This window comes from Tribolium madens, unplaced genomic scaffold, assembly GCF_015345945.1.
Source record: "Tribolium madens isolate multiple individuals breed KSU strain unplaced genomic scaffold, Tmad_KSU_1.1 Scaffold_1;HRSCAF=32;Tcas5.2_LG8, whole genome shotgun sequence".
Lineage (NCBI taxonomy): Eukaryota > Metazoa > Arthropoda > Insecta > Coleoptera > Tenebrionidae > Tribolium > Tribolium madens.
In genome coordinates, this window is record NW_025400984.1 from 5,955,768 (window position 1) to 5,979,335 (window position 23,568).

At 34.9% G+C, this 23,568-nt stretch overlaps 8 protein-coding genes across 14 annotated transcripts in view; 5 read left to right on the forward strand and 3 right to left on the reverse strand.

Annotated features, from left to right (window-relative positions):
- The window catches only part of LOC123004098, a 1,655-nt gene extending 1,050 nt beyond the window's left edge, over positions 1–605 (forward strand). The window contains exon 4 of the mRNA XM_044397212.1: positions 572–605. Within this exon, the coding sequence (XP_044253147.1) occupies positions 572–605 (34 nt within the window). The remainder of the gene's footprint in view (positions 1–571) is intronic.
- A 771-nt stretch (positions 606–1,376) lies between these two features.
- Positions 1,377–3,885, reverse strand: LOC123003870 (SET domain-containing protein SmydA-8-like). Its single transcript, XM_044396903.1, has 3 exons — positions 2,294–3,885; positions 2,092–2,246; positions 1,377–2,040 (listed from the first exon to the last, which is right to left on the reverse strand). Exons 1-3 carry the CDS (start codon positions 3,438–3,440, stop codon positions 1,936–1,938), a joined length of 1,407 nt encoding a protein of 468 aa, XP_044252838.1. The 5' UTR covers positions 3,441–3,885; the 3' UTR covers positions 1,377–1,935.
- LOC123003869 (SET domain-containing protein SmydA-8-like) lies at positions 3,394–5,586 on the forward strand. 2 transcript variants are annotated; one of them, XM_044396902.1, is made up of 6 exons: positions 3,394–3,412; positions 3,876–4,009; positions 4,060–4,202; positions 4,253–4,390; positions 4,442–4,552; positions 4,600–5,586. In XM_044396902.1, the coding sequence occupies exons 2-6, from the start codon at positions 3,896–3,898 to the stop codon at positions 5,555–5,557; spliced, it is 1,464 nt and encodes a 487-aa protein (XP_044252837.1). In that variant the 5' UTR covers positions 3,394–3,412; positions 3,876–3,895; the 3' UTR covers positions 5,558–5,586. The 2 variants fall into 2 exon arrangements, with proteins under 2 accessions (XP_044252837.1, XP_044252836.1); XM_044396901.1 differs by lacking the exon at positions 3,394–3,412 and adding an exon at positions 3,512–3,548.
- On the forward strand, positions 5,564–7,693 carry LOC123003868 (SET domain-containing protein SmydA-8-like). Of its 2 annotated transcripts, none has more exons than XM_044396899.1 (5): positions 5,564–6,003; positions 6,047–6,208; positions 6,260–6,646; positions 6,692–7,264; positions 7,330–7,693. In XM_044396899.1, the coding sequence occupies exons 1-5, from the start codon at positions 5,717–5,719 to the stop codon at positions 7,583–7,585; spliced, it is 1,665 nt and encodes a 554-aa protein (XP_044252834.1). In that variant the 5' UTR covers positions 5,564–5,716; the 3' UTR covers positions 7,586–7,693. The 2 variants fall into 2 exon arrangements, with proteins under 2 accessions (XP_044252834.1, XP_044252833.1); XM_044396898.1 differs by having other exon boundaries at positions 7,312–7,689.
- Positions 7,694–7,886: 193 nt separating this feature from the next.
- LOC123003871 (QRFP-like peptide receptor) lies at positions 7,887–9,661 on the reverse strand. Its single transcript, XM_044396904.1, has 4 exons — positions 9,603–9,661; positions 9,087–9,301; positions 8,916–9,033; positions 7,887–8,863 (listed from the first exon to the last, which is right to left on the reverse strand). The coding sequence occupies exons 2-4, from the start codon at positions 9,278–9,280 to the stop codon at positions 7,916–7,918; spliced, it is 1,260 nt and encodes a 419-aa protein (XP_044252839.1). The 5' UTR covers positions 9,281–9,301; positions 9,603–9,661; the 3' UTR covers positions 7,887–7,915.
- Positions 9,662–11,636: 1,975 nt separating this feature from the next.
- Positions 11,637–17,443, forward strand: LOC123003745 (protein NDNF-like). Its single transcript, XM_044396716.1, has 6 exons — positions 11,637–11,763; positions 13,393–13,568; positions 15,671–15,988; positions 16,257–16,797; positions 16,848–17,131; positions 17,183–17,443. Exons 2-6 carry the CDS (start codon positions 13,393–13,395, stop codon positions 17,328–17,330), a joined length of 1,467 nt encoding a protein of 488 aa, XP_044252651.1. The 5' UTR covers positions 11,637–11,763; the 3' UTR covers positions 17,331–17,443.
- Positions 17,444–18,101: 658 nt separating this feature from the next.
- On the forward strand, positions 18,102–20,182 carry LOC123004033 (somatostatin receptor type 5-like). Its single transcript, XM_044397144.1, has 2 exons — positions 18,102–18,368; positions 18,414–20,182. The coding sequence occupies exons 1-2, from the start codon at positions 18,102–18,104 to the stop codon at positions 19,293–19,295; spliced, it is 1,149 nt and encodes a 382-aa protein (XP_044253079.1). The 3' UTR covers positions 19,296–20,182.
- The window catches only part of LOC123004032 (protein jim lovell), a 59,100-nt gene continuing 54,876 nt past the window's right edge, over positions 19,345–23,568 (reverse strand). For all 5 annotated transcript variants that reach the window (XM_044397138.1, XM_044397143.1, XM_044397141.1 and 2 more), the window contains 2 exons: positions 22,352–22,474; positions 19,345–22,304 (listed from right to left, as the gene is read on the reverse strand). In XM_044397138.1, the coding sequence (XP_044253073.1) occupies positions 21,697–22,304; positions 22,352–22,474 (731 nt within the window). In that variant the 3' untranslated portion in view covers positions 19,345–21,696. The remainder of the gene's footprint in view (positions 22,305–22,351; positions 22,475–23,568) is intronic.

A 23,568-nucleotide genomic window follows, 5' to 3' on the forward strand; every position in this document is an offset into this window, starting at 1 on the left:
GCTCCATCACCGTCTCCATCACCGTCTCCATCGCCGTCTCCATCGCCGTCTCCATCGCCGTCTCCGTCGCCGTCTTCATCGTCGTCTCCGTCGCCGTCTTCATCGCCGGCTCCATCTCCTTCTCCTAGTCCATCTTTCTCTCCGTCGTACTCTCCATCGCCGTCTCCATCGCCGKCTYCATCGCCGTCTCCATCGCCGTCTYCATCGCCGTCTCCATCGCCGTCTYCATCGCCGKCTCCATCACCGTCTCCATCTCCTTCTCCTAGTCCATCTTTMTCTCCGTCGTACTCTCCATCGCCGTCTCCATCGCCGTCACCATCGCCGTCACCATCGCCGTCTCCGTCGCCATCTCCATCTCCGTCTCCATCGCCGTCTTCTTCTCTTTTCTCTTCTGAAAAATGATTCTAATTTGTATAACGTTGTTGACTTAATTTTACCATACTTTTTGTAAAATTTTATTAAGCTTAAATAAATCTACATAATAAAATTTAATAGACTATTCAATTCAATTCGCCGCTCTTTTTTTAAGTATTAACCAATAAAATAGCAGATATTTACTTTCGTATTCTAGCAACAGCAAAAGCGAATTATTCCACTCGTGGTAAAATATAACTGGATATTCTACGTTGCTATGAAAATGAAATCAAGTGTAACGCAAATTTGCCATTTGGCTTATTGAATAGTCAGTTATAATATAACACAACGAGTAGTCAAAAATTGTCGAATATTTTTAAGAATGGTCATCACTTTATAAACACCATGAGTGCGAGTACGAATGATGTTCGCAAGCGTATAATGACCATAAATAATAATATTTTACAATTTTTGACTACGAATTGTATTCAAGAGACTATTCAAAGAACCAAATGACAAATTTGCGTTACACATGATTTCATTGTCATAGTAACGTTGAATATTCAGTTATATTTCACCACGAGTGGAATATTCGCTGGAATTTGCTGTTGCTAGGATACAAAAGTAAACATCTGCTATTTTATGGGTTAGTATTTAAAAAAAGAGATGGGAATTAAATAGTCTGTTTAATAATTGTAGAATATTTTTTTATTCATGGTCATTACGTTGCGATAAAGCGTAAAAATATTCGTAGGTATAACTCAATATTTAATTATTAATGTGTTATTAGAATAAAAATGTTAAATAATTTAAACAAAGCTGATGCATTGACGTACTGTCGATGAACAAATAAAATTGGTATACTTATAATTTAATTAGTTTAGTTAGTTACTCCCTGCGGTACCATACCTCGAAACTTGAAGCTAAATGTATTCAAAGTTGCCTACTTTCAATTTATTATAATAGGGAACTGTATTTTTAAATTACCTATAAAATGTTTTTTTTTTTCAATACAATATACTGTTATCAAAAAAGCTTAATAAACAAGATTTTTACATTTCAATAAAAAAATATCTATTTCTTTAAAGCTGGAATATAATCGAAATCTGTATTTACCTTTAAGGAAACACTACAAACATCAAGAAACTCTTCAACTCTAAATTTGCGAGTAAAAACAGTGAAATAAATGTATGTACGAGTATAATATAGGTACTATAACAAGGAATAACGACATGTTAAACCTTTTTTATTTTGCGGTATGTAACAATATGCGTTTTATTGTAGTGATGTTAGATATAATATGTATTTTTGGTTAAGTATAACACTATCAATATGCAATAAAATATTCGTAGCCTTCATTACATTTTCATTGTGACATTAGGTACAATGGAGAGTATTAAATTTTAGTAGTCAATGTCATTCCCTAATATACCCTCTTGTCAAAATTACACAGGGAAACTACTTTCTTTGACAAACAGATGAAGTTTCAAAATGACATTATCTACCAAAATTTTATGCTCGCCATTGTACTATAAGTAGTGTCAGTATTTCCTAATATCTTAAACAAGTTATTTCAACTCGCTATAAGTTTTTCAGTTTTTGTTGAATATTATCTCTCATATCTGGTTCCGAATTAAAAATTTCAGCAGCTTCCATCAAATAATTTTTTGTTTCTTCTTCAATTTCCTACAAATAGAATACTTTATCTATTTATAATTTTAATATTGTATGTATTACTTTTCCTCTGCGTTCATCTTTGGTCACTAGTGCTTCGAATAAATCGTACAAAAGTAATCCTCGAAACCACGACTGTCCCGGTTCTAAAACCTCAGCAATTTCTAACAATTCTTTACAAAGCTCAATTTTCCGATCAATCAACTTGAGCGACAACTCTAAAAACAAGAAAAGCACATTTTACGTATTCATTCACTTGACTCACCCTCAAGCTTAAATCCATCCAAGTTTCCGTAGATTTGACAAAGTGCGTATTTGACTTGCAAAGAGTAGGAGTTCCTGGGATGCAATACTTCTGCATACCTCTCCAAAAACTCCTCCAAACTCTCTGGATTTTTTTTATCCAAATAAGTTAACTCTTTTTGTAGTACTTCGTTTCCCCAAACCATGTCGCCTCCGGTTATCACAAAACCGCATTTTTCGCAATGCCAGTTAGCCTCAGAGTTTAAAGGGTCACAACTTGTAACTTTACTGCCATCTCCACAAACGTTACAATTAACTGCACTTAAGTAAGTCCCAAATTCCGTCGGATCTGTGCATCTTTCACACAAACAGTCAAAGTGTTTGGCCATTTTCAAGTGACTTCGTCGAGATAAAGTGCCCCAAAGAGTCTGAGTGTAAGTCGTGGTAATCAATTCTCCTTCTTTAATCGACGTTGATGCTGTGAGAACTAAGCGAAAATTATCATTGATAAAGCAATGTTTGGTGTTATGTTTGCAATTATGGGACAAAAACGAAATCAAAGGGTACAATCCCCGAATATTAACCAATCTCTGAGTGTCACGAACCTCAAAACAGTTAGTATCAAAAATCGAACAAATCGTCAAAATTTCACGTTCGTTAGTATCAAGTTTGAGGACTTGGGTGAAAAAAGGGACTAGACTTTTCTTAAGGACTTGATAGATTTGAGTCTTTTCATGTTCTTCAAGGTGCGATTGGAAGTCCAAAAGAAGTTTAAACTCCTCAGGTGAGTTCTGTTTGAGGAGAAGAGCTCGAAGCGGGGCTATTGAACAATAAACCGTCTGTTTGGTATTATCGTTTTTGACGGTGGGTTTATATCCAGCTTTGGCAAAAATCTCACATTCCGCTTGGTGTAGTGGCAAATTTTCGCAAGCTTGGCCACAAAGAGGCCAAAAGCATTTACTACAATCGTACCTCAACTCAGCTAAAGCTAGTTTCTTATGGCAACCGAGACATAACGGCGGACTTGCCATCTTAGGCCCCACAATCAAAGGAAGACTCTCTGTTATAACTTCCCCTGGTTGGATATCTCGAGTCGCCACAATACACCGGCCCAAAACTTCATCTCTTTTCACCATGAATGGTAATTTATTAGCACACACTTGCGACATTTTAAACAATTTTAAATTCAAATTGGTGTCAAACCTTTCGTGCGCACGCTTCCGTTTACGCAATGAGTTATTTTCAGAAGTTGCTGAATGATGCTCTAAGTTACACCTGTATGAGATTTTTGAGCACTAATTACAAGAAAATAACACTAATTTTGTTTTTGCATGACTATTTTTCTGTATCGTTTATCTATCTAAAGCAGTAACAGACCTAATTGTCACGTCTCAACTAATATTGATGTATTTAGACTTTTATAAGTTTTTCTTGTTACGTAAACAAAGTCTGAAATAGTATATTAACGTACAGCTATCAATTTTCAGGCTGTGCGTCACGAATTCCTGAAAATAACTCACTATTAGCATGTTGCAGCAATCTTCCAAAATATTTTTTACGACAAAATAAACAAAAAATTTGTATATTAAAAGTAATGATTTCAGGACATTTTAATATGTAATTGATGTCTGAAAAATCTGAAAATAATTTGGCAATTTTTAAACAACCAACTTTGCAACTGTGTTTAAAGTGTGGCCTAGAGTCAAACTGTTTTTGCGATTTTGAAGCAAAACATGTGGTAAGTAGTCTTCAAACTGAAAAATTAACAATTTTTAAAACTGTTTTAAGGTGTGTCAAACTACTAAACCATATTTGATTAAAACGATAAAAAATGTATCTACTGGAGAAATAATTTTTAATGAATTTCCTCTTATTTTTGGACCTAGGCTTGACTACAAAAGCAACGTAAAACTCTGTATTGGATGTTGCAAGTTGTATATTTTTCCTTAAATATTTTTGATTTGTAATTTTTTGTTTTTAGACATCTTTTTAACGAAAATAAAACTGATTGTCCTAAATGTTCCTTACCTTTCTGTAGTCTTGATTGTGATGGTTTTACCTCGAGACACGATTTTGAATGTAGCATTTTTAAATTAAGACAATTTGATCAAAATTTTAAGTCCGTTCAAACATTTTGCTGTGTTAATCTCTAGTCTAATAATTTTTACAGGTATTGTGCTTTAGTACCCTTAAGAACACTTTTTTTGCAAAATACAAACGTAGTTCAGTGGCAAAAAATATTTGATCAATTTGAAGTAGAGTTGAGTAAAGATTTTATTTTGTAAGAACACATTAAAAAATGAACACAAATAATCTGTTTTATTTCAGAAAAAACAATGATGAAATCGAGCAGTATGTAGAACAAAATTTCTTAATTCCTCTCAGACAACAAGAAAATGAAACGAAACAAATAATTCTTGAAGATAAATCAAAAGAGACTCTTGAAAAAATTATCTATTTCTTACAATCTAACACTCACAACGATAAAGATTTGATATTCTTTTACCCAACTGCAAGTCTTCTAAAACAAAGTTGCACTTCTAATACTACTTTTACTATTGAAAACTCCAAAATAACAGTAAGAGCAATTAGTGACATATCTGAAGATACTCCTTTAACTTGTTCTTATACAAATATCTTTATTGGTACTCATGCCCGTATCGAAGACTTGAAAAAAATTAACAAAACCTGTTTTTGTGCCAGATGTAACGACCCTTCCGAATTTGGTACATTTTTCAGTGCTTTGAAATGTATAGGTACCAAACAAGACTCTTGTGGTGGTAACCAACTTCCGGTGAATCCCACGAATGAAGAAACTTTATGGGTCTGTAATAAGTGCAAAATTGAATTACCTCACAAACAAATAGTCCAATTTGTGAAACACCTCGGAGGGCAACTTGAAAAGACTTTAGCGAAGAAAGTTTCAATTGAAGAACTGGAGGAATTTTTGGGCAAATTGTTAATGTTTTTGCATCCCAACCATTTTTACATTTTTGCGGTCAAAAATATCTTGATTAAATTGTATGGAGAAGAATCTTTAGCTACGAAAATTCAAATTTGTGAAGAATTGATCGAGATTGTTGAAAAATTTGAAGATGGAGGGTTACTTCTTGGGAAATTATTGTACGAATTGTTTGTGTCAAAAGCTTCAATTTTGGTTGAAAATAGAAATGTTGAAGAGTTGACAACAATAATTGAAAAAATGAGAAAAATCGGCCAAGTGCATCAAGACCGGAGTTTTCTTCAAATTTTGCAAGAAGCCGAGTCAAAATTTGATTCTATGTAACCCCACACTAATAAATTTCTTTGCATACATTTGTTTACTATTTTCACCTCCTTTTCTGCTTAATTTTGGCCCCGTTCCCACTAAAACATCACTTTCCCACTTTTTCTATTTTTACTAACTGCAGTGGAGCAGTAGCCGCGTGATCTTCGCCACGTTTCAATGGCCGAAAATAAATGCGCTGAGTGTGATAAACCGGCGGAATTAAAATGTTCCGCTTGTAGATTAGTTTCCTATTGTTGCAAAGATCACCAGAAGAAGCATTGGAAAACGCACAAAACACTATGTCGACCTTTCGAAATCATCTCAACCAAAGAAGCCGGCAAGTGTTTAGTCGCCACACGAGATCTCAGCCCCGGTGACGTCATTATCTCCGAATTGCCTTTGGTGTATGGGCCAAGGCCCCATATGGTCGAAGAGGGGCCAGTACCATGTCCAGGCTGTTGCAAGTAGGTGGGACACATTTGAAAAACTCAAATAATTTTTTTTTAGATTGATTATTTGCGAAAACTCGCCGAGATGTCCTGGGTGTGACTTTCCGGTGTGTCACCCGCATTGTCCAGGATTGAAAGACATGGAAAAACATGGGCATGAATGCTTGATTTTGAGTTTGAGAGAAATCCGAGCTATAAATGGGCTTCACGATTTTTACAGGTATCTAAGTACTGCTTTTTTAGTCAAAAATTTATTAGTAATTGTTTTCAGACAAGACACACTTCTACCACTTCGATGTTTATTACTTCAGAAAAAAAATCCAAAGAAGTTTGCCCAACTGATGGAAATGGAATCACATTTTGCTAAGCGAGGACCGGATTCTGAAATTTATAAACAAGTCCAAGAACGAACTTTTGACTATTTAGATGATGCTTTCTTTACTCCTCTTAAGGTCCTTCAAACTAGAACCGGGAAGGAAGTGTTGCAAGATATGTCAAAAGACACTATTCACAAAATATGTGGCATTATCGACGTTAATGCTCTTGAAATCAATCAAGACGCAGAAATTTCTGCTCTTTACCCTACAGCATATTTGATGGAACATGATTGTCTTTGCAACACTGTTCATAGTTTTGACACCGAAGAAAATGGCTATAAGTCAGTATATTTTTTTTTGAGTAGCTTGTCTTAATTTGTTTATAGAATTACAGTGAGAGCTGCTTTACCTATTAAAAAAGGTGACCATATTAGTACCATGTACACCCATGCACTGTGGGGTACCCAAGCAAGACGCGAGCATTTAAAAGAAACCAAATACTTCTCCTGCATGTGCAATAGATGCAAAGACCCGACTGAAATGGGGAGTTACCTCAGTGCTTTAAGATGTTTGGGCACTGGAGTTGCCACTTGTGACGGTTATCAACTTCCAGCTGATCCAACTGATGATAAGACAGAATGGTTGTGTAATACATGTGATATCAAACTTACAAATAACGAAGTTTCGTATTTAATTAATCAAATTGGAGAAGAAGTCGATCATGTCCAGTTGTCTTCACCCACGGTTAAAGATTTGGATAATTTATTATCAAAAATGCTAACTTTCTTGCACCCGAATCACTACCACGTGTATTCAGTGAAACATTCGTTGGTGCAGTTGTATGGGTACCAACAAGGGTACACTCCTAGTCAAATCAGTGATGATACCGTCTTAAAAAAAGCTGCAATGTGTCGGGAGTTGTTGGAAGTGACCAAAAAGATTGATCCAGGAAACGCCAGGTTTATTATAATTTTTTACATACATTTTTTTTAATTATTTTTAACAGGTTACCCTTATATTCTAGTGTTGTTTACCATGAACTGTATCTTGCTAACATGATTATGATTAAAAGAAAGTGGGACTTAGGGATCAAATCAAAAGTCAAGTCTATGTTAGCAATGATTAAGGAATGTCAAGAGTGTCTTAGTCAAGCATCAGAAGTTCTCAAATACGAAACCACCACTCCAGCTGGTGATAAACTCTTGAATTTGATTGCATCGTCGAGGAGGGAGTTTCAGAATTGGATAGAACGGAATAAAATTGATTTGTCCAAAGAATGATTTAATAAATTTTAAATAAAAAAATTAAATTTCGAGAAAAGTTAGTTTTTTGCATAAAATGTTTAAGAGACATTAAGGTTACAAAATAACAGGAGTTCTTAAATTAAATTTTTTTATTGAAAATATAGATTTAGTAATTGTTATATAAAGTTATTTATATAAAGCACAAAGAGTATAAGTTAAATATTTTATATAAATCAAAATATAGTAGTTTTTTGTACATACATTTTCAAAACAAAGTTTTGGTAATTTGTATTAAAATTTATTATCTTATTTTATTATTAGGTTTTAGATGGGTATAAGGTGGATAAGTTAAATAGGTACGCAATACTAATATTTGGCTTCAATTTCTTGTACATTTTCTTCAAACTTAACTTTTGAATTTCTTCCTTTTCTATTGTGATTATTAATTATAAACGGATTCTCTCTTTCAAACTCATCGAATTCGGCTTTGGAAAAACAAAAGCAACAAATTTCCCATGTAAAATCTTTGACCACCTTTTTAACTTTTATCCAAACTGTCAACGTCTGGTTTAAGAATGTGTACAACAACGGATTAAGACAACAATTCAGTATATGCAGAGCCATAAAGGCATAATTCAAATACCAAGTCCACAATCCATACTCTTCAGTTAACGACAATTTCAGAATAAAAACGGTAAAGTAAGGCAATCGACAAATGATAAAAACCATCATTAAAGTAACCAAAACTTTAAACGTGCGAATTTTGCGTTCAACTCTTATGTCGCGATTTTTCCCCATGTGTTTAACAGTTTTCATTTTGACTTCAAGATGCGATGAGGAGTTTTCTATACCGGAGGTTTCATTCTTGTTAAACGCACTCGAAAGCGGTTTTCGGTGTTTCCAAACCAGAGATGCAATGTTGTAGTAAAACCACAAAAAAATCATCAACAGCGGCAAAAAAATTAGAATAACCATTATAATAAAATAGGTCTTCATATTGGCTTTATCGAAACTGACACAAACTTTAGCATCGACAAAATTAAAGAGATTTTGTTCAATGTCAACGACATAAACTATTGTTACGTCTTCTTGAATAAAGAAATCGTACATTGGGTACGAAATTCCGAAAATAATGAGCCACAAAATTGCGGTCACTGAAAGGCAGTGAAGTGGTGGAGGGTCCCAACGTTTGCTCAGAACATGAACAACGTTTCTGTAACGGTCCATAGCAATGATTACTAGTGCTGTAGAGCTTGCAGTGATTCCCACCATTTGACACATTGGAATAAAAGAGCAAAGAAATGGTCCTAAAGTCTGAAACAATTGTTGTTAAGAAAAAAATAGTGTTTTGCTACTTGAAACTTACCCAAACAAGCAATTCATGAGAGAAGGTTTCTAAATTGTTAGTCCCAATAACAATAGTGCTCAAAATATCCGAAATGGCAAGCGAAATAATACATGTTTTTTGAACAAACCGATATTTTCTATAAAAGTACAATAAATTTGTATTTTACTTTTGAGTATTGACAATTTTTACCTCTTACTGATCGAATAAATCGCCGCACAGTTTCCAAAAAGTGACACTACCAAAATTACAACATATATTCCGGTAAAAATGTGTCTTGAAGACGCTGTTAAAATATCAAGGGATTCCGGAAGGACGCAGTTACTCTGTTGGTTTGAGTTTTCTTTACTTTTGACTTGGTTTTTGATCATGCAGTCGTTGCTCATTGTTGGACAAGATTTGATCAACTGACCCAAAAAATGTAAATTAATTGGTTTATGTTTATACTCTTTTTAATCTGATAAAAGAACTATTGAATAACAATTGATCTCTGATAAAGGGTGATCTGTCGAGATAACATTCCCTCACACTTGATATTTTAATTGCTCTAATGTTGTAATTTGCAAAAGGATTATTTTTATAACATTGATAACAAAGAGTCGTCAATGAAGAGTCAACATGGTAGAGAGAGTTGCAAAAGACTATTAATTGCAGAAAGAGAGTAAAACTAAAGTAAAAGAATTGTTAAAAAAAACGTATCATCAATACCTATAGATACATAGTCAAAATATTGTAAATGCAAAAACTATTATTGTTTTGTGTCAAAGGAGGAAGATTTGTGTGCTTGACATTTGATAAAATCGCAGTTATTTGTCTCCTCCTTTTGAAAAACTATGAACAAAGCCAGTATTTGTCTTGCGAAGAGATTCTTGGTCACACCTACAAGGCGAAATATAATATTTCGGTCGGTTTTGTCACCAGCCCCATCAACATCTCACCTTTGAATGAATAAACTAAGTGGCAAAATCCTCTGATCCGTGCGTGAGAATTATGAGTCGAGCACACCTGGTCCATGCCACCCGCAATAATATAAATTATATAAGCCGCAACGAAATGATGGTACTTTTGACCTTTGATATGGACAGTTTCACGTTACAACAAAATAATGGATCGCTTAACGAGAGTGAAGGACCTCCACATTTGTTGGGAAATTTAAGAGTGTCGCTGGTATGATCGAACTGTTGGATGGCTTGTCCCTAGGTCTATATTTGCCCAGCATTTGCATAAATAACTCGGACGAAGATCGTTTAGTATAGTGTTTAGAGAATTGGCCTAGCACAGACGACATCTCATTTAAATAAATTCTAATGGAACAAGTTTCAAAAAAAAAATAATAATTTGCTCTAGAATTACTTTTTTACACTATTTCCTGAGTGTTGTTTGGTTTATTTTAATATAAAAAAACGTATTTGTGGAATATAACCATTATCCATTTCGATGGTATAACCCTGGTTTCATTACCATAAAATTGCTTCCAATCGATCAATCCGACATCCACATTTAGGCAAATTACCCCTCATTTGTGTTACCCACCCATCGATCAAACCACATCTTCATTACAATCCCCGACCGATTAATTCCCAGCTCCAGAAAGTGCTCATTACACGCCTGATGGGCCACTGTTACCTTTACGACCATTTTATGGGCAAAGCGACGCAAATTAATTACAATTCGAAGCAAAGTCCCGAGAAGAGAAAACGCGCGAATTTTGACCGCGCGTGTGGTCTCTTCTCATGGTCCGATGTTTTATTTATCGAAAACTCCGTCTTTGATTGATACACTTTGCGAAATTTCAGCCATATACAGAGACGGCACCTTGACAGATAAATCAAAGACGACGGAGTGTCGCTTTTTTGGAACACCGCAGTTGATTTTCGGAAAAAGGGTTGCAACAGAGTTGCTTTGTTTCAGATGCGACGAACGAGAGGATGAGTTTTGACACTTGAAATGAGAAGGATTTTGGAGGTGTGGTAATTAGGGGGGCCGGCTGGAAATAATAGCGAGCTGCCAACAAGGCGGAGATTAAAATGATCACGCAGAAAAAATAGCGAAGAAAAAAACTTTAGGGAGTATTCCAATGAAAATTAAAAATGTAATAACACTGTGCAATCTGACACTTTGTTGTGTCTTTTAGAAATGGAGATGTTGATTTACACAAATTATGTAGACAACGGTGTACGCAACAATGTAAATAAAAATGTAAAAAACATCTAAAACTTAATACAAAAATGACCTACAACTTTTAACAAACCTAATTATAATTAAACACAATTTAAGACAGACGTAAAAATTATGTTTCATCATAAAAAATGGGCAATTGGGTGGTAGTATTTCAACAATCAAGATTTCAATTTTTAAACCGAGGTTTATATAAGGTGTTTCTATCTCTGAATTACGTTTGTTGATACGAGGTTTAGCAATCATTGCAATTTTTTGACCAACATTTTATTTGTAAATAAAAAGTGGACGAGTTTATGTAGACTTGCTCACGTTTCAGGATGCTTTTTCTCTTTTTCTGTCTTGTCATGTCTTGCCATGTACCTACTAAATGCCCCCTGCATCCATTCTGACATCTTCCCAATTTCCTGCGTTTCAGGCTTCTCAAAAAAGTCACCGCCCCACATTGTTGCACTTTAAACAATCCGTGCCGCGTTTAAATTTACTCATTTCTCCTGAATGAATTTGTAAAACGGGAGGGGGCAGGTGAAGAAGCGTGCGGAGAGGGGACTCTAAGGACTCGGAGGCCGTCATGAAACACTATTGTAACGGGTAAGGAACCCGCTGAAAGAAATTATAAGCAGTGAGCTTTCAGGCCTGAAACTGAAAAGTGACAGTGGTGTGAGTGCTTTTTCGGGACGTTAAGGTCAAGGTAATCTAATTAGAGGGAATTTTCTGCTGAAGTCGGTAATGAGATATATGTGTGGCTTCAGATTAACAAGTGCGATTCTTAGGTTTCTGTGATACGGGGTTTTCCGGGAATATTGCGTAGTGGCGGAGTGTTTGATTTGTTTTTGTTGGTTAATCATGAGTTTTGCATTAATTAGGAGCTAATTTGAATATAATTAGTTTTATTAGGCTGGTAGTTGAATGGCTTAATTGGAATTAATTAGTTTAAACAAGTGAATATCGAAGTTCCCAATGCCGCGAGATACTCGCTGTTAACTAATTATTCATAATGTGCTTAATGAAATTAGTGTTTTATATTTATTGAAAGTGGTGGGACTTTAGAGAATTGATATCGTCATTTTCTATGTAGCAATATTGCATTTGTTAATTAATTAAACTTTTTAATCTACATAAATTTTTGTTAAAATATGCTTTTGTAATTATAATTACGTTTTACAAAAAATATTGAATCGGTTTTAAAAATAGACATTCCAATTGTAAGTAAAAATAAAAGTTTTAGTTAGTTTTGTTTTTTTATTCTTAAGGTTTAAAGTTAATTGTTACGTTCCCAGGTTTTTTATTAAATCAAGAAATTTTTGTTCTGGTTTTTGAATCTGATATTAAATATTATTAAACTCTTTTAGCTCAAATACATAGATTAATATTTTTTGCTTTCAATTCAGGTTGTTTTGAAACTCACCAAAAATATACACAATTTTAATCTAATTATTATTTTTGCTTTATTTTTATGGGCTACTTATGAGTGATAACAAGCTTTTTAATTATTCTTTACCATTGCAAGAAAAAGGAGATTTCAAATCAAGAATTAGTAATTAATAGATAATTGAATTATTTTAATTACGTAAAGTTTGTTTCTGCTGCATTAATTTTTCTTTCATGTTTTACAAAAAGGAAGTTTTTTATCATTTGACTTAAAAATCCAACAAAATTAAATAACGGGTGTTTATTTAAATTTGGCGTCATAGTTGGCGGTGATATGAGTGTGTTGTGAACGGACCACAATTTTTAATACGCACAGCGGGGTGTCAAATGTCATATTAATTTCCATACGAGGGTTCGTTCACAATCGAATTTTCATGGGCCAAATTTAAATAAACACTCGTTATTTACAATATGTAAAGTAGCTAATGTTATTATAACACATATATTGTTGCCACTTTGTATTAAACGTACGATTAAATTCAGGATAAAAAATAATAGGGGAAATGTATAAATAAGACTTTGAGTTCATTTAGATTGGAAGATGGTTTATTTATTCACAACTAAATTGATGTCTAAATCAAGCTTTTGCTACATTGGCACGAAACAGCCAATCAGCGGTGAGCCCACTGACAATCAATTCAAATTAACCCAATAAAATTTCGACATTTGTCACCCATCCAATAACAATACCGCAAAAGCTACACTTTCACCGTCATCCGGGCAAGGATAAACACTTCCTCATCGTTTCTATTCCCGTTAGGAATTAATAAATATAACAATATTTCAACATTAGCAACTGCGCATACCTACATACTTAACAACAAATCGGAATTTATTAACAAATCCGGCCTATTGTCATTCAAATGTATCAACAGGTCCGTACTTTCAGATGGTAGCCCGTATGTTGAGCACCCTATTGGTCCTGCACTGCGTATCGGTGTTGATTCCCAGCAGTTGCTGTCGCAAGAAGGAGTTCAAATTGCCCGTCCATCAAATCTACACCAACGATACCTTGCCCGCCGACCTCCAGATCACCGTGGATCTGCCCGCGGGCCGCAACAAAAGGCGAGTACGACTCTGTCCAGACGCAACACGCGTCGCCGTGGCCTAGGTCTAGGTCTTTTCGGCCATCTGTCGACTCTTAATAAAGGCGGCTCTGTTCGTTGTTTGGGTTTATTTGCACATTCGAGTAAATATTTTTAGAAGACGACGAGGTTTATGGGTTTGAGGGTGGGGGAGGGCTTTGTTTATGGCGACTGACCGCGATTTCTGCGGTGGACCAAGAGTCTCACAAATCTTAACACAATATTTGCGACTTTTTCTGTATAATTTATCAGATTCAAATTTTTGTGACTGCTTTAACTCTGCATCTGCATTCAGAGTAAAAACCTATCTTAGAATTTTGTTCTGTTGGTATGAAATTCGGGGCTCGACTTTGGTCTCAAACCTGCCTTTGTTTCCTCTATGTATAATTTATAATGGTGGCAGGTGACGTTTTTCTGCGAAACTGCCATTTTTCCTGTCCTTGTATAATTAACTTTAAAATAATTTCTTTTGAATCTGGTTCGGGCCACCATTAAAAGTGTCACTTTAATAAAATCTAGTGTTTGTCTCCCGACATCATAGACGGCCATTAAACAATAATATATCGACATAAGATGCCAAAACATTTGCGAAATTCAGAAAAAAATATAACGGTCGCCGATTAGCATTCGTTATTTCGGGCGACGTATTGAAACGTTTCAGACCGCAGCGAAACAATTAGACACTTTATGACCGAACGAAGACGTAAAAGTCTACAAAACTGCAAACGATTGCCATTTACATCACATCCATTATGCATTAGGCGAGAGATTTAGAGCGGTGTCACTTTGTGACATATTTAATTATAAACCAGTCGAAAGATCGATCGACAAGAATATACGTAATGTGAACGCAGATTTCTTGTCATAAAAAGTGGATCATCAATTGATGCGCAATTTACATTGATTAGATCAAACAGCGACAATCCGAGAGTTGTTGAAATTTTCAAAAAACGAATTATGATGCTTTTAGGAGAAAATAATTCTTTTTTAAAAAGAAATGTATTAAACGAGCGTATTGAACAATTCAGAACTAAAATAGTCAATGAGTCTGTAATTCTGTTCTCCAACATTAGCATTTGCCAAAAAATAAAACACCAATTAAATCAATTTTTCCTATTAAACAATTTTAGAGAACTTTAACATACAGACTGCGCCAAAACTCGCGCCCCAGATAAAAATGCCATGTAAGGTAAGATATAGCTTATTCCTTATCTGGTGGCGAACTGACAGTGACAGAAAAGACACTTGGTTAAGATAAAAAAATACATGGGCGCATGTTTTTCTCTAAAAATTTTGAAGACAAGGATTGTTAGGAATATCATTTTTGAAATTTTTTTTCATGTGTTAACAATTTAATAATTTGTTCATCACTCTTCATCTTATGTACGAGTACCTACTTATTATAATTTTTTAACGAATAACAGTGGTTTTGAAATATTATTTCATACGACGCCTATGAACAATATTTTTTTTAATAGTAAACATATGTTTAGTGCCAAAATCCAGTCATTTTTGACAACGTCAGTTCGCCACCAGATTTGGAACAAGCTCTACCAGAAAGATGGAAACAATGTTAAAAAAATTCTATCTATAAGAATTTCAAAATTATGAGAGTTAAATTTGACTATTTATTTCTCTTGTAAAAATAATTTTCCAAGTTTTTTTGCTACAGGCTATTAGAAGAGGAAGCAAACTATATCGTAAATTGTAACTCTGTTAATGTTATTTGTGGCTTTTATTGACAAATTTTTTGTAACTTTACTAAATAATTAATTACAAAAAAAACATATACAAAATTATCAGTATCATAGACATAAAAAAATGTCAAATGCCAAAAAATAAATGTCAAATTTTGGGACGCGTGTTCTGACACACTCTCTGTTTTTTTAATAACAAACAATTCTGTTTAGGTTTTTACTGATTACAAGTTAATTTATTACACTTTTAACAATTCTTTTGTTTTTCAATAATTTTAGCCAAATTTTAAAATAAAGTGAAACCAGAAGATAAAAAATCCAAGTGCAGTAAATTTTAATATTTGTGTTTTATAATCTCTTATTTTTTATTGTAATTTTCTAACAGCTACTCGTACACATCCCACACCGCCCACGGTGCCCTCTCCGTCACCCTCACGGCCTGCACATCCCCCATCTTGTGGTCCTTTGGTTTAGAGACTACCAATATCCTTCACACCCACTCCATGGACACCTACTATGTTCCAACTCCCACCAAGGGCATCTACATACTCACCCTTCTCGCTCAAGATGTCGACACTCTCGCCCACATCTATATTAGTACCGAACCTGGTGGCCCTCAAGCGCTCCAAAACGCCAAATTCTCCAAAGTCCGGCTGCTCAAGAGACATAAAGGGAAGCGGTTAACTGTGAAGTGGAATCCCAGGTATGTGTGTACGTATGGTTGGCTAGGTCAGGATCGAGGTGATTAATATGGCGAAATGCAGTCGCTTTAGCGATTCTAATTGATTTCGCTCTCTGAATCAGAATTAGTTCATTATGATCTAGAGATTTTTTCCGAAGAGGTTTCTCAAGTGAGAAAATTTATGGCGGACGTTGCTAGAACGCACGCCGATGGGTTAGTAATGAAGGGAAAAATTGTTACTATGTGCAACAAAGTTTCAAAAAAATTTTATTAATTTTTTTTTTTTCAGTTTGGTGGACCCTCAAGGTACTGACTATTGTCTGGTAGTGAGTAGCCAACCGCCCAAAGGGTCTCTATGTGCCTCTCAGCAGGACCCATCGCAATCTGTTACTTGTGTCGGTCGTAAAACTTATTACACTATCACTAATTTAAAACACAATCAAAAGTACTACTTTAGTGTCTTTGCTATTAACAACCAATCAAATTTTACGTACCCTTACGGTACCATATCTTCAATTTTTGATGGCCGAATCAGACACACAAGTCTCAAAGACGGCAAAACGACTTTTGCCAATTTGAAAAAACTCGACGGGAAAGCCGTTTTTCGCTACAAGGTTGTTAATGCAACAGAAAGTCTGGAGCTATTTGTTATTCCATGTGGAGGTGCTATTGAAATTGAAGTAACATTGAAGAACGCAACAGTGGTACCACTTGAACGAGTCAAAAGTTTTAAGAGAATTACTATAAAAAATCCGGTACAATTCGCCCGGTACTATATCAAAATTTATGCCCTAAATCGAGAAGAATTGAAGAAGACGTCGGGTGTTGAAGTAATTTAATTGAAGGTAGCTGGATTCACGGTTACGATAAATCGTTTTAGGTCTATGCAACTACTAGATTTCAGAAAAGAATTCCTTTACCAAACATGCCGCAAACTCTCAAAGTAACAGAATACAAAGGTTTAACCACTTGTGATAGTGTAACAGTAGCTTGGATGGCTGCGCCAGGGCAGAAAAGTGTCCATTATTGCCTTTCAGCAACAGAAGGAAAAATTCGTGAGATGGAAGAATACAGAATGCCTAATCAATGCGGACTTGAAAGTCGCTTAAAAAAATCAATTGACTTTGCTGTAAAATTTTGCACAGATGAGAAAAATCACAAAAAGTTGTGTATTGTTCTCTTGATTATTTCTTAATTTTAATATTTTATTTATAGGCCTGTGGTGTACAAAACTATAAATCAGCTAAAACCTGGCCGCAATTACATAATTCAAGTCACTGTCAAAAAACCAAAAGGAAAAACCTTGTCTTATAACCTACTCCAAGTACATACGAAGCCGTCCTGTAAAAGGAAGCACGACTGATTTTATTAATTTGTTCATTATTACAATTTCATTGATTCCTGAATGAGTCTAAATGTTTATTTATTTTTATTGATTTAATTCAGTTGTAAGTTTTATATTTTACAGAATAAATATTTTTGTAAAGAGTGTTGTTTACCGGTAGTTGTAAAAATTTATTAGAGACAAAACCAAGCGTGGGCAATTATGATATCTCCAATAAATAAATTAGATTAACGAAACAAGTGATAATGGGAGTACTTCTGGATAAGGACAAAGGATGTGACTGTGTCAAACATATCATTCGACAGATGGTAATTGCACGTTTCGATAGTCAGTGTCAATCAATTTTGGATTTTACTCTAATTAAATTGATTTCTAATTACGAAACTTTGGTATATTTAATTATTTTTATGTAACAACAAAAAAGTAAATCTAAATTTTTGATAATGATGATAGTCTGGGTAACTAACAGATTTTTAAAATCACATATCTTTGGGTGTTTTGGAAAGAAAATATTGTAAGCTAGTTGAAAGTCAAAACAACCTTATTAACTGTTGTAGACAGATTCTATTTTGATCATGTCAACCAGACGACTTTTCGACCTTCATTCTAGCAAATTTCTCATATCTGCCTCATTATCTCAATGTAAAAAACCGAACATAACAAATCACTGTTTCCAATATTTACACTTAGATTAATCCAAACTACATGAACCTTTATTAAATAACTGCCATTTTATCGTCGTGATTGTCGCAACGTGATTCACAGTACATCAGTCGTAGAGTCGTCCAAATGTCCAACTCGTTCAACAACAATAATACCTACGAAGACCTCATCCTTGTGTCTTCTGGCACGAGAAAGATATTTCTTGGAGTTTTTGTAGTAATCACCACTCTCTCTCTCACCGGAAACTGTGCAGCCATTTATGCCATCACTCGAAAGAACTATCGGATTTTCCAAAAAACATGCATCATATCATTGGCGTTGTCTGATATTCTTGGAACTCTAGCTATAGCTATAATCAACCTGAATACCTTCGTTCATGAGGCCAAAATTTGGGTAAGTTAACATCAAGTAAAAACAATATTTTTAGTCGAGTTGTAGCCTTTGGGGTCGTTTGCGTGCAAATTTTTGCCTATGTGTCAAATGGGAGGTGTCTTAGCTAGCTCTCTTGCCTTGATGTTTATCGCTCTTGACCGGTATCGAAACGTTGTCTATGCCCTGAGCAAGAGATGGAATCCTAAACTATGGTTGTGCTTACTAGTAACTGCAGCTTTCTGGTTGGGGAGCTTTGGAGCTTCGTTTCCTCTTTATACTTATTTCAGGACTTTACCTTATCCAACAGAAGACGATGAAGTGCTTTGGTTGTGTATTATGCTTGCAAACAAAGATACATTGCGTAACTACTATGTTATTATGGTTTCCATAATATTTCTACCACTTTTCATTATTTTTCTCTGGTTCTATTATAAAATCGCAGCTCTGGTCTGGAAACACCGTAAGCCTTTGTCATACATTTTCAAAAAAGAAGCACACTCTAATAACTACGAGAGTACCTCTTCCACAACTGAATTTAAGAAAAGTCAAGATGAAATAAGAGTCGAACGCAAAATCCGAACATTCAAAATTATTGTTACTTTAATGATTGTGTTTATTGTTTGTCGTTTGCCATATTTTGCTATCCAGATTTTTAGAACTGTAAAAACGGATTTGAATGATTCAAAAGAATCGTGGTATTGTACTTTTTCTTTCATGGCTCTTCATATTGTCAACTGTGCTTTGAACCCACTTTTGTATACTTTTCTTAATTCGACGCTAAAAGTTTGGTTTAAAATCCGAAATTTGGTTTGGGAGATTTGCTGTATTTGTTGCTCAACTGACGAGTTTGAGACTTTTGATAAAAATAATCCGTTTTATATTGAGGAGTACGAAAAGAACGAAGGTGGGAAAAATAAAAACACTTCCAGAGTCAGGTTTAGGTTTTAAAATTAATAATTTAACTTTATTTTTTGGATGGGAAAAGGTAGTAAGAGAGTTGCGTTTTCACGAAGCTTTATTTAATTTTATTTTAACATCATCAAAAACTAGGCCTACCTAAATATCAAATATCTATTTTGTATAATGTATGTACCTACATATTTATAATACAATGTTTCTTATTATTATGTGCTGTAAAATGCACATATTTAACACCTCGTACGTGGCAAAATAATTTGTTGTTGGTTACAACAACGAACTACTTTGCTAACAATCTAATTGTATACTGTGCTTCATTTTTGGTATACATTGTAATTATTTACTTTCGTTTCATTTTGTAAAATAAATCTCTATGGATATTGTTTTAAATTACCCTGTTTGAACTTGATTCCACTTGAAACTAAAGTCGTAAAAAAAGTACGAGGTGCCCGATTTTTAAACATATTTACTCTTATCTATTGTAATTATTTTTTTTTTACAAATTGCACCATTTACAGATTGCAACATTAATTTTTATACACAATTATGCCAGGGATACGTTCCTTTTTGAGAATTTCGAAAATTCTTTTATACATTTAAAAACGAACGAATTTTTCGAAAATATTGCACTCGAGTATTTATCGGTACTGTCTGGGGGGAGAAAAATCAAATACCCTGCATTTCGCGGATTTTCTAATTTTTCATTTGATATTGTCTATTTTGTGCTCGTGCTAAAACAATAAATAAATAATATTCGTGCTACTAAAACAAAATCTACAACTAACACGTGCGCTTTATACAAAAAAAAAACAACTAATTAAAAGGAACTCGTAATAAAATTGCTTGTTTGCAAAATAATTAATTAATAATACTTTGATAGGAATGTCTGTTTGTTATATGTACAACTTAACAATTAAAATTACCAGCACCATTTCTTTATTTTACTGTAGTATATTCTCTTGAAGGGCATGGAAGGACAAATCGGCAGAAACTGAGTTGTTCTTCCATGGAGTCTTTATTGATAAAACAAGGAACTCTGAAGCGCAAAATTATAAATAAAAGCGAAAAATAATACTATAAGTGCACAACCTTCGTCGTAAGAGAGGGAGAATCGAATAAATAAACAGAAGAACAGTGGTAACATATATCTCACTTGAGGACAAGACTGTCAAAAGTCGCCCAAAAACACGAAAAGAGACATTTGTCAATCCTGTCCTGAACTACTACTAAATATATCTAACAAATGTCGAGCCGCAGACGCGACTTGTTATCACATTTTATCAAGAATCCTAATTTACATTATTTTTCATTTTTTTAATATAATACAATGAGGGATCGAAGAAATGAAATCACACACAGAGATTCTATTGAAATTATTATCCTAGTGATGTGTCATCGAATTTGTTTGAAACTGCAAGTTTTTGAACTCACTAGTACCCTGCAATGGACGTAACGGAAAAAAATCCGAGTGATTTGTGTGCACCAAGCGGTGATGGTGCTGTAAACCGACTCAATAAGAAAATAGTTATCACAAAAATTGCTGTTGTCACGTTAGCGTGACTCGATCGAGATGAAAAGCGGTTAAATTTCCTTGCAGCCAAAGAGAGAAGATTTGTACATTGTTTTGTTGACCGTATACCTATAATGACCTAAATTTATACAATTTTTCACAAAATTTCTTATTAACACACCGAATTTGCTCTACGAGTTGAATTCTTATGTATACATACACTAAGTCAACACATAATTTTTGTACAACCGTTTTTTTTTTGGGTTTTATGTTAGTCTAAAGGCTTGTCCGGTTTTGAATGAGAGACCGCTTTTTCAATCATCTTGCCAAAAAATCAGGTGAGAAATTAGGTAACAATCACAACGTTGCGTCAACAAAGAATTTCATCAGTCGGTTCCAACGTTTAGTATCAACGATTAACTGCTGTAAAATGTATAAAAATCTGTATAATAGTCTGTATTACGGGTCAGGTTATAAAAATACTGAAAGTAGAGTTCTGTAGAACAAAATATTCTTGTTTTATATTATTTATAATCTGTTTACTGTACAAACTTGTGTAAAAGTTACTGTTACTAATATCGCAGCTGAAAAATTGTTGCATGTAGAGGAATGTTTAAACAGAAAACCGTTTGTATATTATAGAAATCTGGTATAATAAAAATCTGTATATTAAAATATGTGAGGAACTGTAAAGTGGTAGTCTGTAAAATAAACTGTTAAATTGTTGGAACGTTGGCAATATGATATATCAGTCTTATAAAAAACTCCGGGTCGTGGGGGCACGACCCGGCGAACATTCTTTCTAATACCGGAAACGAATGAGAAAAATGAGGAAGCACAGCTTATTACTCTAAGAATAAACATTTAAACAACAACCAACCGAAACAAAAAGAACCTTAAGCCTCGACTCGCGCGCCCTCTTTAGTCCTGTCCATTCTGCTGGACCAGCTCTCTCCTATCGTCGACAGAGAGCGCCGGAGGCCTAAACATCTCCTCCTCCTCCATCTCTTTCTTCACCCGTTCGTTCTTACAGTCGTCTTCGTTTTGTGGTTGGGCCCCGTAATGGTCCCTGCTCTTTTCGCTCTGCGGCAACAGATGGATCATACTGACCGGGATGGGGAAGCCCGTGCCAAAATCGGGGTAAAAGTTATGCGCAAAGGGGTTAAAAACAGGCGGTTGAGGGTGCTGCTCCTCGGTGCTGGATGGTCTAGTGTTGGGCTGGATCGCTTCGTTGTCCCTGTCGCTTTTGCACGAGTTGTTGTTGTTGTTGCCCATGTTGAGGATGTCCATCGAGGGCGTCGGCCCCCCAATACAGTCTTTGCGCAGCTGCTCCAGCTTGAGGCTCTTGCCGTATTTGCCTCGGACGTACATCAACAGTGAATTGTAAGGAATACCGAAGATGCGAGACGCCTGACTCGTCGTCATCTTCTTGTTCCACACGTGCTGGAGGGCTTCAGTCAGTTCGGCATTGGTCCAAGAGCGCGGAGGGCCCCCGCGGGGGGCCGAGTGCTGACCCTTGGGCCGCCCCACTAAAACTTTCGTTTGCAAAAACAATCACAAACAATCCGATACTTACTTTTTTTCTTGACAAAGAGCTGCGAGTCGGGCGTCGTCCGGGGGTCCGTCATGTCAAACAGGGGGTTTCTGCAACCGTCTAACCCCGGAGGAAAGAGCCCCAATGGCGAGTCCAATCCGAAAACTGGAAAAAACGCCCCATTATACATAACGTTAATTTCTCCCATCGGTTTGCATTGATGGTCGATCGGCGAGTACAGCTCAGTGAATAATTAATGGTTCGCGTGAAACACCGAGCTATATTTCTTATAATTATAACGAAAATAAAATTTCATCTCCATTTATAATTCAAACTTGAAAAAGCGTCTTTAATAAGTACACAAGAACTTATTAAAAATGGATCGGTCTTATTCAATAGGTGGCACCGTAAATTCAACTTTATTTCAATAAATCAGCGCGTTGTAAATTTTTAATTGGTTGAGGGGAAAAAGTAATAGGGAGTTGAGTAATATGGAAAGTCGGACCGCTGTTAGTGACCAATCGAAACGTCATTAATCAAAATCACGGGTGGGATTTTTGGAGAAATGCGAGAAATGGTAGCTAGAAGTCGGCCATTAGAATGGCTGGATCTATCGATCAAGCTCTCGATCATTAATCAATAATCTTACAAACCAAAAACTCCAAATTTTGTATCAAATATACGTAAAAGGACATTGTTGCTTCAAGGTGGAAGACTTACCATGACGAACGTTTCTCTTGATCACGTTTGAATAATAGAAATTAAATAAATCATAAAAAAGTAATAAGTAATCAACACATAAAAGTGTTAAGTTTTTTAATGAAGGCACCAAAGCATAAAATTACGCTAACATTGTAGTTTCTAATTTTTTATGTTTACTTGTTTTATTTTATTTACGATGGTTCTGCAACTTGAATGAAATGAAAATTTCAAACTACTCCTGCGAATTTACCGGAAATTTCAATGTGGCGTCAAGAACAGGCAATATACGTTAGAGTCAGAAGTTCAAAATCAGTCTTCTTAAAAAGTAGAGATTTTTTTGTTTAAAAACTGTCTTGGTCTATTATTTATTTTTTTGTTTCAAATATTCTCGTCTTATGCTATGATTTAACAGTCCTTATATGATTAAAAAAAACGTTTTCAAAATAGCATTATTTCTTATTTTAATTTATTTATAATTCAGCAACTGTTTCTTCCTGTACACAAACAGATGTAAAATCAAAACTGGGTCAGTAGTTCCATTTTACAATAAATCACAA

Bases quoted from the DNA above. Each gene is read 5' to 3' on its own strand.
- LOC123004033 (XM_044397144.1), top strand. From the start codon at position 18,102: ATGTCCAACTCGTTCAACAACAATAATACCTACGAAGACCTCATCCTT. The intron at 18,369-18,413 runs GTAAGTTAACAT...GTCGAGTTGTAG, and splicing joins TTCATGAGGCCAAAATTTGG to CCTTTGGGGTCGTTTGCGTG.
- LOC123003870 (XM_044396903.1), bottom strand. From the start codon at position 3,440: ATGTCGCAAGTGTGTGCTAATAAATTACCATTCATGGTGAAAAGAGAT. The intron at 2,247-2,293 runs GTGAGTCAAGTG...TCTTGTTTTTAG, and splicing joins GGATGGATTTAAGCTTGAGG to AGTTGTCGCTCAAGTTGATT. The intron at 2,041-2,091 runs GTAATACATACA...TTCTATTTGTAG, and splicing joins AAGATGAACGCAGAGGAAAA to GAAATTGAAGAAGAAACAAA.
- LOC123003745 (XM_044396716.1), top strand. From the start codon at position 13,393: ATGGTAGCCCGTATGTTGAGCACCCTATTGGTCCTGCACTGCGTATCG. The intron at 13,569-15,670 runs GCGAGTACGACT...ATTTTCTAACAG, and splicing joins CCCGCGGGCCGCAACAAAAG to CTACTCGTACACATCCCACA. The intron at 17,132-17,182 runs GTTGTGTATTGT...TTTTATTTATAG, and splicing joins GATGAGAAAAATCACAAAAA to GCCTGTGGTGTACAAAACTA.
- LOC123003868 (XM_044396898.1), top strand. From the start codon at position 5,717: ATGGCCGAAAATAAATGCGCTGAGTGTGATAAACCGGCGGAATTAAAA. The intron at 6,209-6,259 runs GTATCTAAGTAC...AATTGTTTTCAG, and splicing joins GGGCTTCACGATTTTTACAG to ACAAGACACACTTCTACCAC. The intron at 7,265-7,311 runs GTTTATTATAAT...TATTTTTAACAG, and splicing joins ATTGATCCAGGAAACGCCAG to GTTACCCTTATATTCTAGTG.
- LOC123003869 (XM_044396902.1), top strand. From the start codon at position 3,896: ATGTCTGAAAAATCTGAAAATAATTTGGCAATTTTTAAACAACCAACT. The intron at 4,010-4,059 runs GTAAGTAGTCTT...AACTGTTTTAAG, and splicing joins ATTTTGAAGCAAAACATGTG to GTGTGTCAAACTACTAAACC. The intron at 4,553-4,599 runs GTAAGAACACAT...GTTTTATTTCAG, and splicing joins TTGAGTAAAGATTTTATTTT to AAAAAACAATGATGAAATCG.
- LOC123003871 (XM_044396904.1), bottom strand. From the start codon at position 9,280: ATGAGCAACGACTGCATGATCAAAAACCAAGTCAAAAGTAAAGAAAAC. The intron at 9,034-9,086 runs GTAAAAATTGTC...GTACTTTTATAG, and splicing joins ATTTATTCGATCAGTAAGAG to AAAATATCGGTTTGTTCAAA. The intron at 8,864-8,915 runs GTAAGTTTCAAG...CAATTGTTTCAG, and splicing joins CTCATGAATTGCTTGTTTGG to ACTTTAGGACCATTTCTTTG.